The sequence below is a fragment of the Pundamilia nyererei genome, unplaced genomic scaffold (assembly GCF_000239375.1).
Source record: "Pundamilia nyererei isolate P.nyererei 1_Seehausen unplaced genomic scaffold, PunNye1.0 scaffold00300, whole genome shotgun sequence".
Lineage (NCBI taxonomy): Eukaryota > Metazoa > Chordata > Actinopteri > Cichliformes > Cichlidae > Pundamilia > Pundamilia nyererei.
The window spans coordinates 546,497-561,409 of NW_005187701.1; the positions used below are offsets into that span (position 1 = coordinate 546,497).

At 37.9% G+C, this 14,913-nt stretch overlaps 1 protein-coding gene across 1 annotated transcript; it reads left to right on the forward strand.

Moving 5' to 3' along the window:
• The first annotated feature begins 50 nt into the window (after nucleotides 1–50).
• LOC102207756 (poly [ADP-ribose] polymerase 14-like) lies at nucleotides 51–11,801 on the forward strand. Its single transcript, XM_005751132.1, has 15 exons — nucleotides 51–79; nucleotides 1,659–1,913; nucleotides 2,314–2,538; nucleotides 2,631–4,864; nucleotides 5,106–5,336; nucleotides 5,452–5,673; nucleotides 5,840–5,912; nucleotides 6,238–6,387; nucleotides 6,631–6,693; nucleotides 6,881–7,057; nucleotides 7,489–7,707; nucleotides 7,810–8,424; nucleotides 8,600–8,733; nucleotides 8,850–9,024; nucleotides 10,775–11,801. Exons 2-15 carry the CDS (start codon nucleotides 1,820–1,822, stop codon nucleotides 11,056–11,058), a joined length of 4,896 nt encoding a protein of 1,631 aa, XP_005751189.1. The 5' UTR covers nucleotides 51–79; nucleotides 1,659–1,819; the 3' UTR covers nucleotides 11,059–11,801.
• Nucleotides 11,802–14,913: the final 3,112 nt, after the last annotated feature.

Here is a 14,913-nt window from a genome sequence, read left to right on the forward strand (position 1 = left end):
CACACACACACGTGACTAACGTGTATTTTTTGTATTTTCTTTATACAGGAAACTCCGTCTGATGAAGATAAGAAGAAATGTAAGTACTGAGTGAGCAGAACTGTGTTTATAACCACTAGTGTAAGATCAGGAAGTCCTTTCACTTGTCCACCCCCATAGTTTATCTACTTTTAGTATACACCACTGTCCACTTTATTAGGTACACCTTGTTAGTATCCTATTGGACCCAAATTCTGACCCTAACATACAAATATCATCAGATTAATCAGACTTTATTGCCCAGCTTTGGTGAGTCTGTATGAACTGTGGCCTCAGTTTTCTGTTCTTAGCTGACAGGAATGGAGAACAGTGTTGGTCTTCTGCTGTTGCAGCCCAGCTGCTTCAGTCTGTGACATGTTGTGTTTTTCAGCATCCCTGAGTTATAACAAGTCGTCTGACCATTATCCTCTGATGGCTGAGATCACCGAGCCATTGCTGCCCCACAGAACTGCTGCTCACTGCATGTTTTCTCTTTTTTGACCATTCTCTATAAACCCTAGAGGTGGCTGTGTGGGAAAGCCCCAGAGCTTCTGAAATATTCTGATCCGCCCACCTAAACACCAACAACCACAATATATACTAGAAAATCTCTAGATTACACTCAGCAGGCTAACTGTGCCAATGTTAGCTATTACTGCAGTAAATGATAGTTGTGCATCTTTGCTTTGAGCCATTACATGCTTTACTGATGGCTAAAGTTAACGCCATTTGAAATCATTTAGTATCGTAGGTAAAGTAATTTCACAAGCTAGCATTTCTACTTGGTTATGATTTTACTACTGATGACTTTCACAAACAACATTCTGTTTTCCAGCTAGTTGTTAACTTAACTCTTCACAAATCTAGCAGTGCTGCTTTGTGACACTGGAAAAGCTGAGTTAACACAACAGCCCTGGGCATTTGACTTAATTAAGTGATCTCATCCACTCGATGCAGGTTGTCTCAGGTAGTTTTCTCAGATATTCACTTTTTTTTTCAGATGAATAGCAACTCCACACCACCAAACACAATTTGGAACTAATCAGTGTTTGTATTGTATTACACGTCCAGCATTTCCTATGTGGCTTGCCTTTCATTTGTACTGTTTTAGTTGAGTTATTATTTGAAGTTAAATATTTGTATTTAACTGATGAGTTCAATACGTGTGAGACCATGGAAAGTACCTCAGGTTCTGTGACCCTTTCTGAACTGTATTTGCTAGATAGCTTGTGATTTGTCTGTCTAGCTAGCATTAGTAAGAAGAAAACAAAACAAAACAAAAAATGAATCTGTGAATCAAAAATTAGACAAGCTGACAAGCTTTATGTGATAAAACTGCCTCTCTCTCAATAAAATATCCAAAGCTTCATGCCATTTTAACATAGTGTGCTTTACACTTCAAGACTGGTAGGATACACTAGATGTCTCCTAGACGTTACGTCAATAAGACCATACAAAGTCAGATTATTTTTTTAAGTCAATATTAATGATTATTCTTATTTTAATTAATTTATTGATTAGTGTGAAGCAATAGCTATGAGTGAAACACCAAAATAAGTAATTAAAATATAAGTGTTTTAAGTCTTGCACTATCTAAAAAGTATATGTTTGTTACACTTGGCCACATTTGTCTTTAACAGCAGATGTTGCTGCAGACAAACAGGCGAGTGCTGATAAAAGCAACCCGACAGTTCAAACAGAAACAGAAGGCGGAGACGATGATACAGCAGATGAAGAGCCATGTTCCACCTCAGCCGTTTTAGGGAATATTCTTGATAATACCAACCAGGAGTTCTTGGAGATGCTGGTGGAAAACATCACTAAGTCTCATGACTTCACTTTGGAATTCTTTCCTGACATCTCCTCTGCTGTGGTGACTTTCCAGAGTGGAAAAGGTACCCATTTCAGAATGAAAAGTTCTTATTTATGATATGATAATATAAAGTTTAACCGGACGTTTGATGCTGAAATCTGTATTGCATAACCAGGTCCAACACTCATTAACATAAAACAACATAAAAATATGCCACAAATGTAATAAAAGAATTTTCCAGGACAATGTGGCCATTTTATTTGCCTGAGCTAGAATGACAAAGTTTTCTAGCGCACTAATGCACAGGATAGCAAAGCAACACAGACTACTGGTAGTGTAATGTACCTTGCTAATTATAAACGTGCTGATACTTCATTCTGAAAAATGGGTGTACTCATTATTAAATCAACAAAGAAGATTTATCCTGCAGAATTATTTTATTAAAAATGCCTTAAACTTTTTTTTTTATCTCTATTTCACAGAAAATGCTAATTTTGTGGCAAAATGCCCCCAAAACAAAATGTTCACCAAGAAGGGATTTTCTGTTCAACCTCTCGAAGTCACAAAGCAAGTTCTAGTTGACGACATTCTACACTTCAGTGAAGAAGTTCTTCAGCTTTATTTTGAAAATGAAGGTGGGGATGTGGAAGAGGTCTTCCTTAATGAAGCGGAACAGTCTGCTGTCATCACATTTAAAGATCATCGAGGTAATTTATTTACACTACACTGTATGTTCCTGCAAACCTACAGTAATAACGTGTGAATAATAATATACAGTATGTTACATTCTTTTTTCCAGCTGTTCAAAAAATCTTCAAGAAGAAGCATTCCATAAAAAAGGAAGAAATCAGAGTTTATCCTTTTTATAAAACTCTGGGAGTGGCCCTCTACGGCAAAGACAAACCTGCACTAAAACTTCCCGCTGCCATCTCAGAGCCCATTGACAGTGCTGTCCTCAGATACCTAGCTCAAAATAAATCAGCAGCAGAGACCATTTGCAGTGAAATGGACAAACACTTCTGCATCGTAAACCTCGGCCAAACCACTGTGACCTTGAGTCCTGTATCTTCTTTACTAAAGCAAAAGGATGCCAAAGCCATCATCAAAGAGTGGACTGATACTGTGAAGTCAGCGTTTGCACAATCTGTGTCAAAGTTCAAATCTGTGAAGTTCAATCCAGATTCAGATGCATGGAAAGAGTCTGAGAAAAAGATCAGAGAGATGTTACTGAATGAAAATGTGATTGTAGTACCCGATAAAGACAGAGGTGCTTTATCAGTGGCTGGTCTTGATAGTGATGTCGACAGACTGGAGAAATCTCTTTCTGAAACTATTAACAAGATTGCAAAAACGATCCACAGGGAGAAATCAAGTAAAACCGAAGAGATCAAAGTGTCACCATCAGTTTTTCATCTCCTGTGTCAGGATGGCCTTATGGACAAGCTTCTACTTGTGTATCCAGAGCTCAAGTTGTCACCAGAGAGTCCTAATCTGAAAATAACTGGTTTAGGGGAAGAGATTAATGCAGCAATCAATGCTACATTTGATGCAGTACTTGCATTAAAACGACAGAATCTGGAAATAGATAAAAATGTGCTTGAACTGTTGAAGGATGAGCAACAAGAGGAGCTTACAGGTGCTCTCCTCACATCTCATCAAATAAACGCAGCGTTTGAAATCAGTGGAAACAGGGTGCAGCTCCTTGCTGTTTCTGACACAGATCTGTCTCATGCTCAGGACCATCTAGGACAGCTGTTAACAACTCAGTACATTAATGTTGAAGACAGTAATGTCCTGAAGAAGCCAGAGTGGCAGCAGCTGGTCAGTCACTTAGAGCAGGCTAACAGTAAGCCATGCAGAACTCGAATCAACACAACTGCTCAACAAGTCGTGGTGTCAGGCTACAAGGATAGTGCCATAAAGGTTCAGCATCAGCTTGGTGTCTTCTTAACAGAGAACGCTCACATAGAAGAAACTGTTGTGGTCAAAGCTAATGCTGTCGTTGAATACTTGAAACATTTCAACACATCTTGGATGGAGAAAGTGAAAGACAAGGTGAGAGTGTCCTACAGAAACGAGGCCATCTGTCTGAGTGGATCCAGAGTGAATGTGACACATTGCAAGACTGTGGTTGAAGGTGCCGTCTCTGCTGTAGTCTTTGACAGTCTGAATGTTTACAAGTCTGGAGTGAAGAAGCTCTTCCAGGAGAATGAAGCTTATTTTTCCACAATCAAAAATAAAACTGGTTGCCTGGTCCAACTGGTCGATAAGCCAGGTGGTGGACAAGACAACGTTAAACAAGTACCAACACCTTTATACCAACTTATGACACCTGAAGGAGTAGAAATCGCTGTTTCCAAGGCAGATATGTGCAGTTACCCAATGCAGGCAGTAGTGAGTCCATCTAATCAAGACTTGAAACACAGAACTGGTCTTGCAGCAGCACTTTTGAAGGCTGCCGGCCCTCAGTTACAAGATGAATGTGACAAAGCATTTAAAAACAAGGGTCAGCTCAAGCCAGGAGACTGTGTCATAACAAATGCAAGAGGAAATCTTTGTTGCAAAAAAGTCATCCATGTTGTGGGACCCAAGTTTGAAAAAGATAAACATGAAAAAGCTTTGGCTCAGTTGAAAAAAGCTGTTAAAGGAAGTTTAGAACTTGCTGAGGCCCACGGATGCGTCTCAGTAGCTCTTCCATCTATTGGCAGAGGAATGCGCTGCTTTCCCCTCAAGCAGTGTGAACTCACCATTGTTAAAGCAGTGAAGGAGTACTGTTATGAGAACTATGATGACATCATCTTGCAGAAGATCCATTTCGTGAACAATGACGACATCGCTGTTCAGGATATGGTGGCTGCTGTCAGGCAGGAGTTTGGAAACCTCAGTGACTCTCATTCTCAACAAACTCCTCATCTCACTGCTCCCACACAACCAGTATCACAGCCTGCTGGATCTGACCTGTACTTAAATCATGTGCAGACCAAAGAAGGCGTGGACATCGTTCTTAAAAAGGGAAAAATAGAGTTTGCCACGGTAATTCAGATTTGTACTGTTATACCCAATTAAGCAAATAGTTACTTTGTCTGTTTCAGACAGGAACACAACGTGCAAGACTATTTAGCATTAACTATTAACACAGCTATAAAGTCTCTTGATGTTTATTTAATCTTTGGGTTTGAGCTTCTTTTGTTCTTTTTATGTTTTGAGGTGTTTTTATATTGTTAGACATGATAAATATGTACTCATATTTATAAAACTTTGGGGTTTTTTTTAGACGGAAGGGATTGTGAACAGTGTATCTTCGGACCTTAATCTGGACAGATTTGCAGTTTCCAAAGCCATCTTGCGCGCAGCTGGACCCAAACTTCAGCAGTTAATAAATGCACAGGGTGCTACTGGAAATGTTGGTGAGATCATTGTTACTGAGGGCTGCCAACTAAAAAGCAAAAAAGTTTTTCATACAATTGCACCTCACTGGGATAATGGACAAGGCGCATCTGAAAAGGTGATGAACCTCACAGTATAAGGTTAAAGAACCTGTTTGATCTAACTTTGATGGTCAATGTCATATTTTTAATTAAATGTCTTTAAACAGATAGTATTTCTTCTTTGTCTTTCAGACTTTGAGGGGAATCTTTAAGGACTGCTTGGACAAGGCAGAAAGTAATAATCTAACCTCCATATCCTTATCAGCCATTGGCACTGGAAAAATGGGTTTTCCTAAAGATCTTGTAGCCTCTTTGATGTTGGACAATATTTTAGAGTTTAGCAAAAAGAAACACCCCAAGCATCTGAAGAAGGTTGTGATCGTACTTTACCCCAGTGATACACAAACTATCCAGGTAAGAAAAAATCACAAGCTTTGAAGCAACAACAATTCAGTGCTAACCAGAAAAGTTTTTGAGCATTTTCCACCAGTGAAAGCTGCAAAGCTGTTATTGAACTTCAGTTTTGGTGTAATAATTGAATGTTTCAGTCAATAAAATCTCTCTTCTTTTCTGTCTGCAGGCTTTCAGTGATGAATTTCAGAAGAAGTTTCCCAGTGCCTCAAGTGGTTCAACAATTTCTACACAAAGTGAAGGCAGGCAACACTGTTTGTAGAGAGTAAAAAAAAAGTTGTCAGAAAAGTAAATACTCAAGTAAAGTACAGATACCTGAAGATTCAACATATGTATAGTAACCATGTATTTGTACTTTACTACTTCCCACCTCTGCTAAAAACTATATATTTTCTAAGAACTATAACATAACGCTGTTAAAAACATTTTGTACATTTGTAGTAACTGTTGAAATATACTATATTTTTTCCATATGCTAACTGATAATTATATCAGTATTCAAAATTTAGAAAGTGTACTATTGTAGTTCTTTTTTGCTGTTAATTAGTTCTTTTTATCAATTTCCAGGAGGCCCCTTCTCTAAAATCATCTCAACCTCAGACATGCACGAGACTAAAATGGACAATGTGACTATACAGGTAGTAACAGGAGACATAACCAAGGAGACCGCTGATGTCGTTGTCAACTCCTCCAATGAAAACTTTACTCTTAAGACAGGTTAGTCATAGCATGAATGACAGTATTTGAGCTGTGCAAAACATTAATGGTGGTTTCTCATTGTTTTTTTCTGCTTTTAAACTAAATGTAAATATTTAGGTGCTGTATAGAGAATAATATTACATCAAAAATTAATCCTGCATCTTTAAAGTATTTGTATAAAGAACAGTCCACCCACAGTAATAATGATCCTTTAGATTATATGTATGTATTCAGTAGTGATGTAACATTTGCCTCCTCCAGGAGTGTCTAAAGCTATTCTAGAAGCAGCTGGTCCGGCTGTTGAAGTGGAATGCCGCAACCTTGGTAAGAAATCACTTATAATTTTATGATGCTATAACTCAGAAACATTGGCTACAATATAACAGTCTTGTTTTCCCAATAAAAACATGGAAGCTAAGTATTAGCACAAGACTGTCAAGAAAGAAGTATGCCCTTGTACATACTTACATAATTATTAAGGTTCTTTAACATCTCCCAACTTTGCTTTTAGGTGCTGAGCCCAACCAGGGCATGATATTGACAAGCCCTGGTAACCTGAAGTGTAAAAAGATCCTCCACTTGATTGGACAGACAGACCCAGTAAAAATCAACAAGACTGTGAAAGATGCACTCCAGATATGTGTGAAAAGCTCTTTTGCCTCTGTATCGTTTCCTGCCATTGGGACAGGTGAGATTTAGAAAGCGTTTTGTCACTGACAGGTCACATATCCAAATGCTACATTTATAAAGGCCTTCTTAGCACATAGGGTGCTGAATAATCCTCTAATGTCATCGGGTTAAGCAGTTTTCCTAAATGCATGACATGTTGCCCACTTACTATATTGACTTGCTCACGAGAGGGTATTGTATACCTCAATATAGTATACCTTTCATTGCATTTCTTGTCTTAATTTGCAGGCAACCTGTGTTTAGAAAAAAGTTAACATCTAGAAAGTCTATGGAGAAAATTTTGTGTGACCCCTGACAATTTAGATTCATGGTCACACTGATATTTTTGTTTTTACAATAATTTATTATTTTACTGTCTATGTTGTTCATCCCAGCAGTCTTTAATGTATGATTACTTTTTTGTTTGTTTATTTTTTGTTTTGTTTTTAGGTCAAGGCAATGTAAAAGCAAGACTGGTGGCTGATGCCATGTTGGATGCAGTGACTGATGTGTTGAGCCAAAACACCTCCAGCCCCCTGACTACAGTTCGCATAGTTATTTTCCAGAAACCTATGCTTAAAGACTTCCACAGCAGTATGCAACAGAGGGAAGCTGCTGATCCCAATTCTAAGGATAAAGCAGGGTGGAGCTGGCTCAATAAAGTCAAATGTAAATACACAGAGCAAAGTAATTTTTGGTTTCACATTCCTATATCTTTAATCAGTTTCAAATGTTAAGTTCTCATGTTGTTTTTGAAATTTGTTCTTTCAGCATTCTTTATTGGTGGAAGTCCTGAAAAACAAAAGACAGAAAAAGATTTTGTCATTGACAGTCTGAAAGTGGAGGCTACTTGCTTCCACATTTGTGGTGACACACAAGCCAACGTTGACTCGGCTAAGAAATGGATAAATGACAAGATATCCCAAGAATATCACAGCATGGAAATTGAAGACAATGCCATTCATAGTTTCTCTGATGCAGATCGACAGAAAATTGTTGACATGCAGAAGACCATGGACATCAGCATAAGGACTGTGAGCAATAAGCCCAAAGCCACAATCACTATTGAAGGACTCAGCAGGGATGTGCTCAAAGCTAACACTGAAATCTATAAAATGATGAGCAGGGTGAGAGACGAGGAGGAACTAAACAGGAAAGTGGAGCTGGCCAGCGCTGCGGCAGACTGGCAGTATCAGCAGTCTGGGTTCCAGTTTCAGAGTTTTGATGAAATGACCAACTTCTACCTCGAGGAAGCACTGCAACAAAATTTACAAACTGTAAAAGTTACAGTCAAGGGTCAAGATTACACTGTTACCATGCCAAAAGGACCTGCCACTGACAGCCAGGGAAATATCCTGGCGATAAAGAGAATTGACAAGCTAAAAGGTATTTTAATGATAGAAAGAGATTCAACCCTGTCAAAGTAGTAATAAGAGATCAGAAATCTGTTAGTATTTGAAATTTAGCATGATTTTTCTTACTAGTAGATATTTCAGTGCTTTCACTACTGAAAGCCTCTGCTCAAGAGCTAAAAAACTGAATTTGTTTATTTTGTGACTAGATGATCTTCCTGAGCACTGGGATCTCATGCAACCTAACGTCACCAGTCAGGCTTTCCCATTACAAGCTGGGACACAGGAGTATGATGAAATTCAGAACCTGTTCAAGACCTCGTGCAACAAAACCATCATCAAGGTAGCATGAATTAATATTTTTTAAAAACATTTTAGGCAAATATATTTTCTGTGCTTTATATTCGGAACATAAATTCAAAATTACTATTACTATTACTAATTAATACTTTTTTTCAGATCGAGAGGATCCAAAACCCTGGATTGTGGAACAGTCTACAGGTTAAGAAGCGTGACATGGAAGTGAGAAATGGTCACCAGAACAATGAGAAACGTCTTTTCCATGGCACCTCCAAAGCCACTGTGCCAATTATTAATGATCGCGGTTTCAACAGGAGCTACGCAGGATTGAATGGTGAGGCGTTCGTGGCCATTTTTTCGCTTTTGTCAGAGAGCTGATAATAGAGACATGGTGGGAAATGGGGATGCTGCTCCTAAAGATATATTTTAATTAGGGACATAGAAGCAAGCCAACCCATATGGAAAAGAAATAGTAAAAACATATATGATTTACTCATGAAAGTGGCCACTTTCTCATTACTTTCATATATTTTTTTAGTAAGTATACAAAACATACAAGTTTCATTATATAATTTTTCAAGGGATCTTATATGTGTTTTCACTCTTGTATGCTTTTCATACAAGTTTCATACAAGACAGATAAAAACTTTATAAGATTTATATATATCTTTTCCATATGGGAAGAGGTCCCAGAAGGTTGGAAAATTAAAGAAAGAAAGAAGAAAATCAAAACAATGTTAATGCTAACTGAAAACATTATTAGTTTAAATTAAATATAGTTTTACATGCTTATTTGTTATTATATTTTTAAGAGCTGCAGGCTACAACACACCTTCAAAGTCAGCTTTAGTTCATATATAGAAAGCAATGTACTGTTAACCTTCTGCTGTGTTGTCATAACTAGGGCTGGGTATCGTCACTGATTTCTAGAATCGATTCGATTCCAATTCACAAGGTCCTGAATCGATTCGATCCATGATTCGATTCGATTACATTTGAATCTGGGAAATTTTGCCTCAGACAGTCAGAAATATTATAATTGTGATCACGTATCAGTACATATCCATATTTTTATATCTATAAAAAGAAAGCTGAAACTTGTGTGACTTTATCAAAGGTGTGAGCATCACAGCAGAGGCCTTTGTGTCAAAGTAACTGAGGATAAAACAAAGAAAAACATGAAGGCAATTTTCCTGGCCTGGGATTTTATAGCAGATGACTTCAAAAATATTCTGCAGTAGATCAAAAACAAAAGAAAACCATTAATGAACGTATGAACATTACGTGATGCTGCTGAAGTGAAGCAAAGCAAAGTTACAGAGACACAGCTAAGCATTTTGCAATTTTGCATAATTTTAAAAAGTTTAAATTTGTTCAGTATTGAACAGCAGAAATGAGGCTTTATTTTCGGAAGTAAGTAAAAGGGAAAAAAAAACACCAGCGCCCAACAGCGCTGTAAACAACGGCAGACTTGTGCGTAATAAGCAAGCGAATAATGTAGAAAACAGAGTTTTAGATGGGAAACTGTTCTTGACATACACTTAGAGAGAGAACGCGCTGTGCATGAAGTATGATTTTAGCATGCTGGAAGCAAAACAGCAAAAGTCAGAGGGAATTCATGACAATATTCATGTGAAGCGAAATGTGAAGCGTAGTTTGGATCTTCTTTTGCTGCTGGTTCAGTCAATATTGTTTGGAGAGAGATAAAACCTGCAGCTTCAGAATCCAGCGCAAAAAGGACGCACCGAAACATCAGAATCAGTGAGCTGTCGGCTTTCCGCCCCGACTGTGTCCGTGCCGTCGGGTGAGAAAGGCGACATCTCACTGAAATGTCCACGCTTTGTGTTTACGTCTTTGTGCAGAATAAATTTATATATAAAAATTGATTAAGGATTTTAATGAATCGATTCACCATCCAAGCTAGAATAGATTTTAATCGATAGATCAATAAGCTAGTCATAACCATACAGAACAATTAAGTCATCATAGACAAATGCAGGACATTTGTTCTATGACCAATAATAATAAAAGAAAATATGTCACAGAACTTTTTCATTGACTTTCTGCTGCTCTTCCACTTTCAGCTACATGCTACGGCAAGGGCACGTATTTTGCTGTCAATGCTAGCTACTCTGCTCATGACACCTACTCCAAGCCAAGTCCAAATGGGGAGAAGTTTATGTACGTCTGCCGAGTTCTGACTGGTGACTTCACTCTTGGACAACAAGGCATGATTGTACCACCAGCGAAAGGCACCGTCTCCACTGACCTGTACGACAGTGTTGTGGACAAAAACCCCAATCCCACCATGTTTGTTGTCTTCCATGACACTCAGGCTTATCCTGAGTATTTGATTACATTTAACTAATGCAGCCAACGAGAAAGATCATAAATCATAACTTGATATTACCTATTTTTAGCTCCATATTTTTATTCTTGGACTGTACTCAAGCGGCTTTGCACAATTCACAGTTCCAAATAATCCTTCTATAGTGGGCTTATTGCAGCCCCTCAGTTCACCCTCTTCCTGAAACACCCCTTTTCTCCCTTGGCTTCTGTGCCCAAAGTCAGAAAGATGTGCATGACATTATTATATTAAGCAAACAGATCGTCACTGACACAATAAAGACTCACACGTAGAACAAACTGGAGGAATCAGCCTTCACAGCAGTCTTTAGCCTGAATTTTGGCTCAGGGATTATTTGTACACATGGTGTCTATTAAAATACCCACCCATGATCAATTAGCCTTTGATAGGCCTACCATACGGCAAAGCAAGAGTCCTGACAGCACAGCCCCTGCGAGCACTGGGAAACTCAAATCCCTACACCACAGTAACGCTGTGGTTCATTGAATTTACTTTTTTCTTTTGTTCAAACTTCTGTTCAGTGTTTTAGTAATTTTCTTTGAGCAAATGCCTTTCAACTACATTCATGTTGCAAGAGAAAACCAATCAAACCAAACAAATATTATACAATCAAACCAATCACAGATGCACTCGTTACACATTCTAAGATTTATTCAAGCATTGTGGGAAAACTAGAAGTTTTTGAAAAAATCCAATTCCTTTTGGCATTTTATCTTGTCAATCAATAAAACAGAAGTGTGGTGAATGCAAATTTTGATTTGTTTTGTTTTTATACAACTTTTATTGGGTCTTTTATTGTCTTTTATTGACATGCTAAGGTTTCGTGTATTCAAAGATGCGCAATCTCACGAGTCTGTAAAAATGAAAGTAGAAGGATAGATAGGTACACCTTTTAATCTTCTTTTTCCTTTAGAACTGGCCTAGTTCTTTATGGCATAGATTCAACAAAGTGCTGAAAACATTCCTCTGAATTTTGACATGACAGTATTGCACAGTTGCTGCACATTTGTCAGTTGCATATTCACAATGACAACCTCCCATTCTACCACATGCCAAACATGCTCTGTTGGATGGAATTTACTTCATAATGAGAGGTAGAAGCCACAATAACATTTTCCAGAAGCCAGCAAAAGCCACAGACACAGACAGACTTAGGAGACCCAGACCATTCGCAACCCTCTAGAGTGCTGAAGGCCTGCGACAGACATTCTGATGACAACTGTGTGCCCACCCCAGCAGTCACACCCCTCCAGCCCCAAGGAGCTCCCAGATACCTGCAGCTCCTCTGTTGTTGTTCATCCTTCTTGCTCTAATAGACTGTATTCTGTGTTTAGATGCCACTGGCGGTATTGTCAAAAGCTCTTTAATTGTTTTATGTTTATTTTAGCAGTAGTAGTCTTCATACTGACAAAGAACACTAAAGATGGGATGTTTGCTTTGAGAATGTTAATGGAGAAGTATTGAGAAGGTCAGAAAGTTGAGGTTTTCAGGTTTTAACTTTAAATTTTGTTTTTTTGAGTCATAAGTTTAGAAAAATTTTTTGGATGCTCAAGCACCCCTAAATTTTATCATAGTACCCTAAAATAACTATAAGTATATAGTTCAAATTTGCTAACTTGTCTATCAGAGATGGTAAACGTTAGCATGAACACAGGTTTAAATGTCCTGTGTTCTGGATGTCATGGCATTACAGACCATTCACAGAGAGGAACTGCATGCTTTCACAACACAAGTGAGTCAGTGGTGTAGATTAAAAACACAGTTTTGCTTAAACAAGCAAAAGTGCAAATTCTTCTGATAATGGTCAATAATGTGACTTAAAGCATGAATTAAAAGTGTCTTTTTATGTATTTATATTCTCTAAATAACGAAACGAAAGCTAATGTAGGCAAGATAATATTTATAAGATTATAGCTTATTTTAACCCTCTCAGGCTCAAATTAAGTTTTAGTTGCTAATGCACAACCAAATCCTGCAGTGGTACTTCTGAGTACAAAAAACTCATAAAATATGTATGTGGGGTAATCAGGTTGTTAGTTTTTAACTGTTGCAAATCAGCAACGCCTGCCTCAAGAGGGTTAACCTAATCAATATTTTCCAGCCAAGGAGCTGATTTACTTTATTATTTTATTTTGTTAATGTTTCAGAGTCTGGATGAACTGTGTGTCATGCCTGTTTAGAGCACACTTATAGACAGTGAATTATAGTATAGACAGAAACGCTGACATATTGGAATTTACTTGTCAATGGCCAGGAGCAACTCACATCAAATTAGAATGTTGTTATTACCTTTATTGGGTTGTAAATTCTGTTTCACTGTTACCTTCTGGGTGTCAGCACAAAGCTTAAGAGAGGAAGACAAAAGAAATAGGTGGTGAAGGGAGGATAAAGACAGCAAAGAGAGAGAGTGGAAACAGAAACAGGTAGAGTGGACACGTAATTCGAGTCTGTGCGTTTAAAAATACTATGGTAAAAGTTGAAGTACTGAAGCAACTCCTTCACTTAAGTAAAAGTAAAAAATTACCAGCTCTGAAATCTACTCAAAGTAAGAAAGTAAAAAGTAGCTCTTTGAAGGAAAATTCCATTAACCATTTTTGTACAAAGGTAACAGGGCCTTGTGCTATATTAATATAATAATAAAATGATATTAGTGAATGAGAATACAAAAAATTTCTAATCTGATTCTAGTTCTCACAAAAGCTTGAATCTGTTATGCAGGACACATACTGCACAGTAAAAGAGAATTTCTTTTAAAAAATAACTATTTTCTGTAGCCTACATTTTAGAGGGTCACTTTGCCTGCAAACCTAAAAAATGAGCACAGGTGTTACAGTGGGATTCAGCAGGTGGGTGAACACTAGGATCTGTGTAGTGGTTCAGTGTGGAAAAAAGAATCACAACTCACAATAATTTCTAAAGTGAGCTTCAGTAGATTTTCTTAGTGTACAGGTTGTGATCAGCTGACCCACTGCTCTTTGTTTATTTATACAACTGAATTCAACAAGATGTCAGCAGTTTCAGTTTGTTATATCCCCTACACCAGGGGCCAGCAACCTTTAACACCCAAAGAGCCATTTGGACCCGGTTTCCACGCAAACGAAAACACTGGGAGCCGCAAATACCTTTTGATATCTAAAATGAAGATAACACTGCATATATTGTTTTTTACCTTTATGCTTTGTGTGAACAACTAAAGTGTGTTGCTTATGAAATCCATGAAGTCCTACAGAAAAAAACTACATTTTATTTATGTAATTAACACATTTTGAACTCTTAAAGAAATAGAGTTCTTCAGGAAAAAGGAAAGACATCCAGCTGAACTAAAATGATCCATGTAGCAAAGAAAAACTGTTGTGAGCTGCCACCCTTATATCGTCTTTGGGTTTTGGAGCCTTGACCTGAAAAGCATGTTCATACAAACATCGTCGGGTCTGCCGTGGTGTGTTTACAATGGGACTTCTGCTCCTGAACCTCTGCACACAGCGTCTGCAAATCGGGGGCTGTGCTCACTTTCATCTTTACACAGGACTGTAAGCTGTCATCTGTGAGGCGTGAACGGTGTTTGTTTTTAACATAGTTCACGGTGGAGAATAGTTGCTGACATAGTGTGGATCCGAAGATCCATAATTGGCCTACCTGGGGTTGAAAGTCTCGATAAATGCACGGCGTTTTGGTGGGTAATTACAATAGAATAGAATAGAATAGAATTCAACTTTATTGTCATTGCACATGCACAGGTACAGGACAACGAAATGCAGTTTGCATCCATCCAGAAGTGCTTTAGTGATATAGATATATTACAATATATATTAGCAATAATATAGATATGTAAGTATATTACAGAAATGGGTCTAT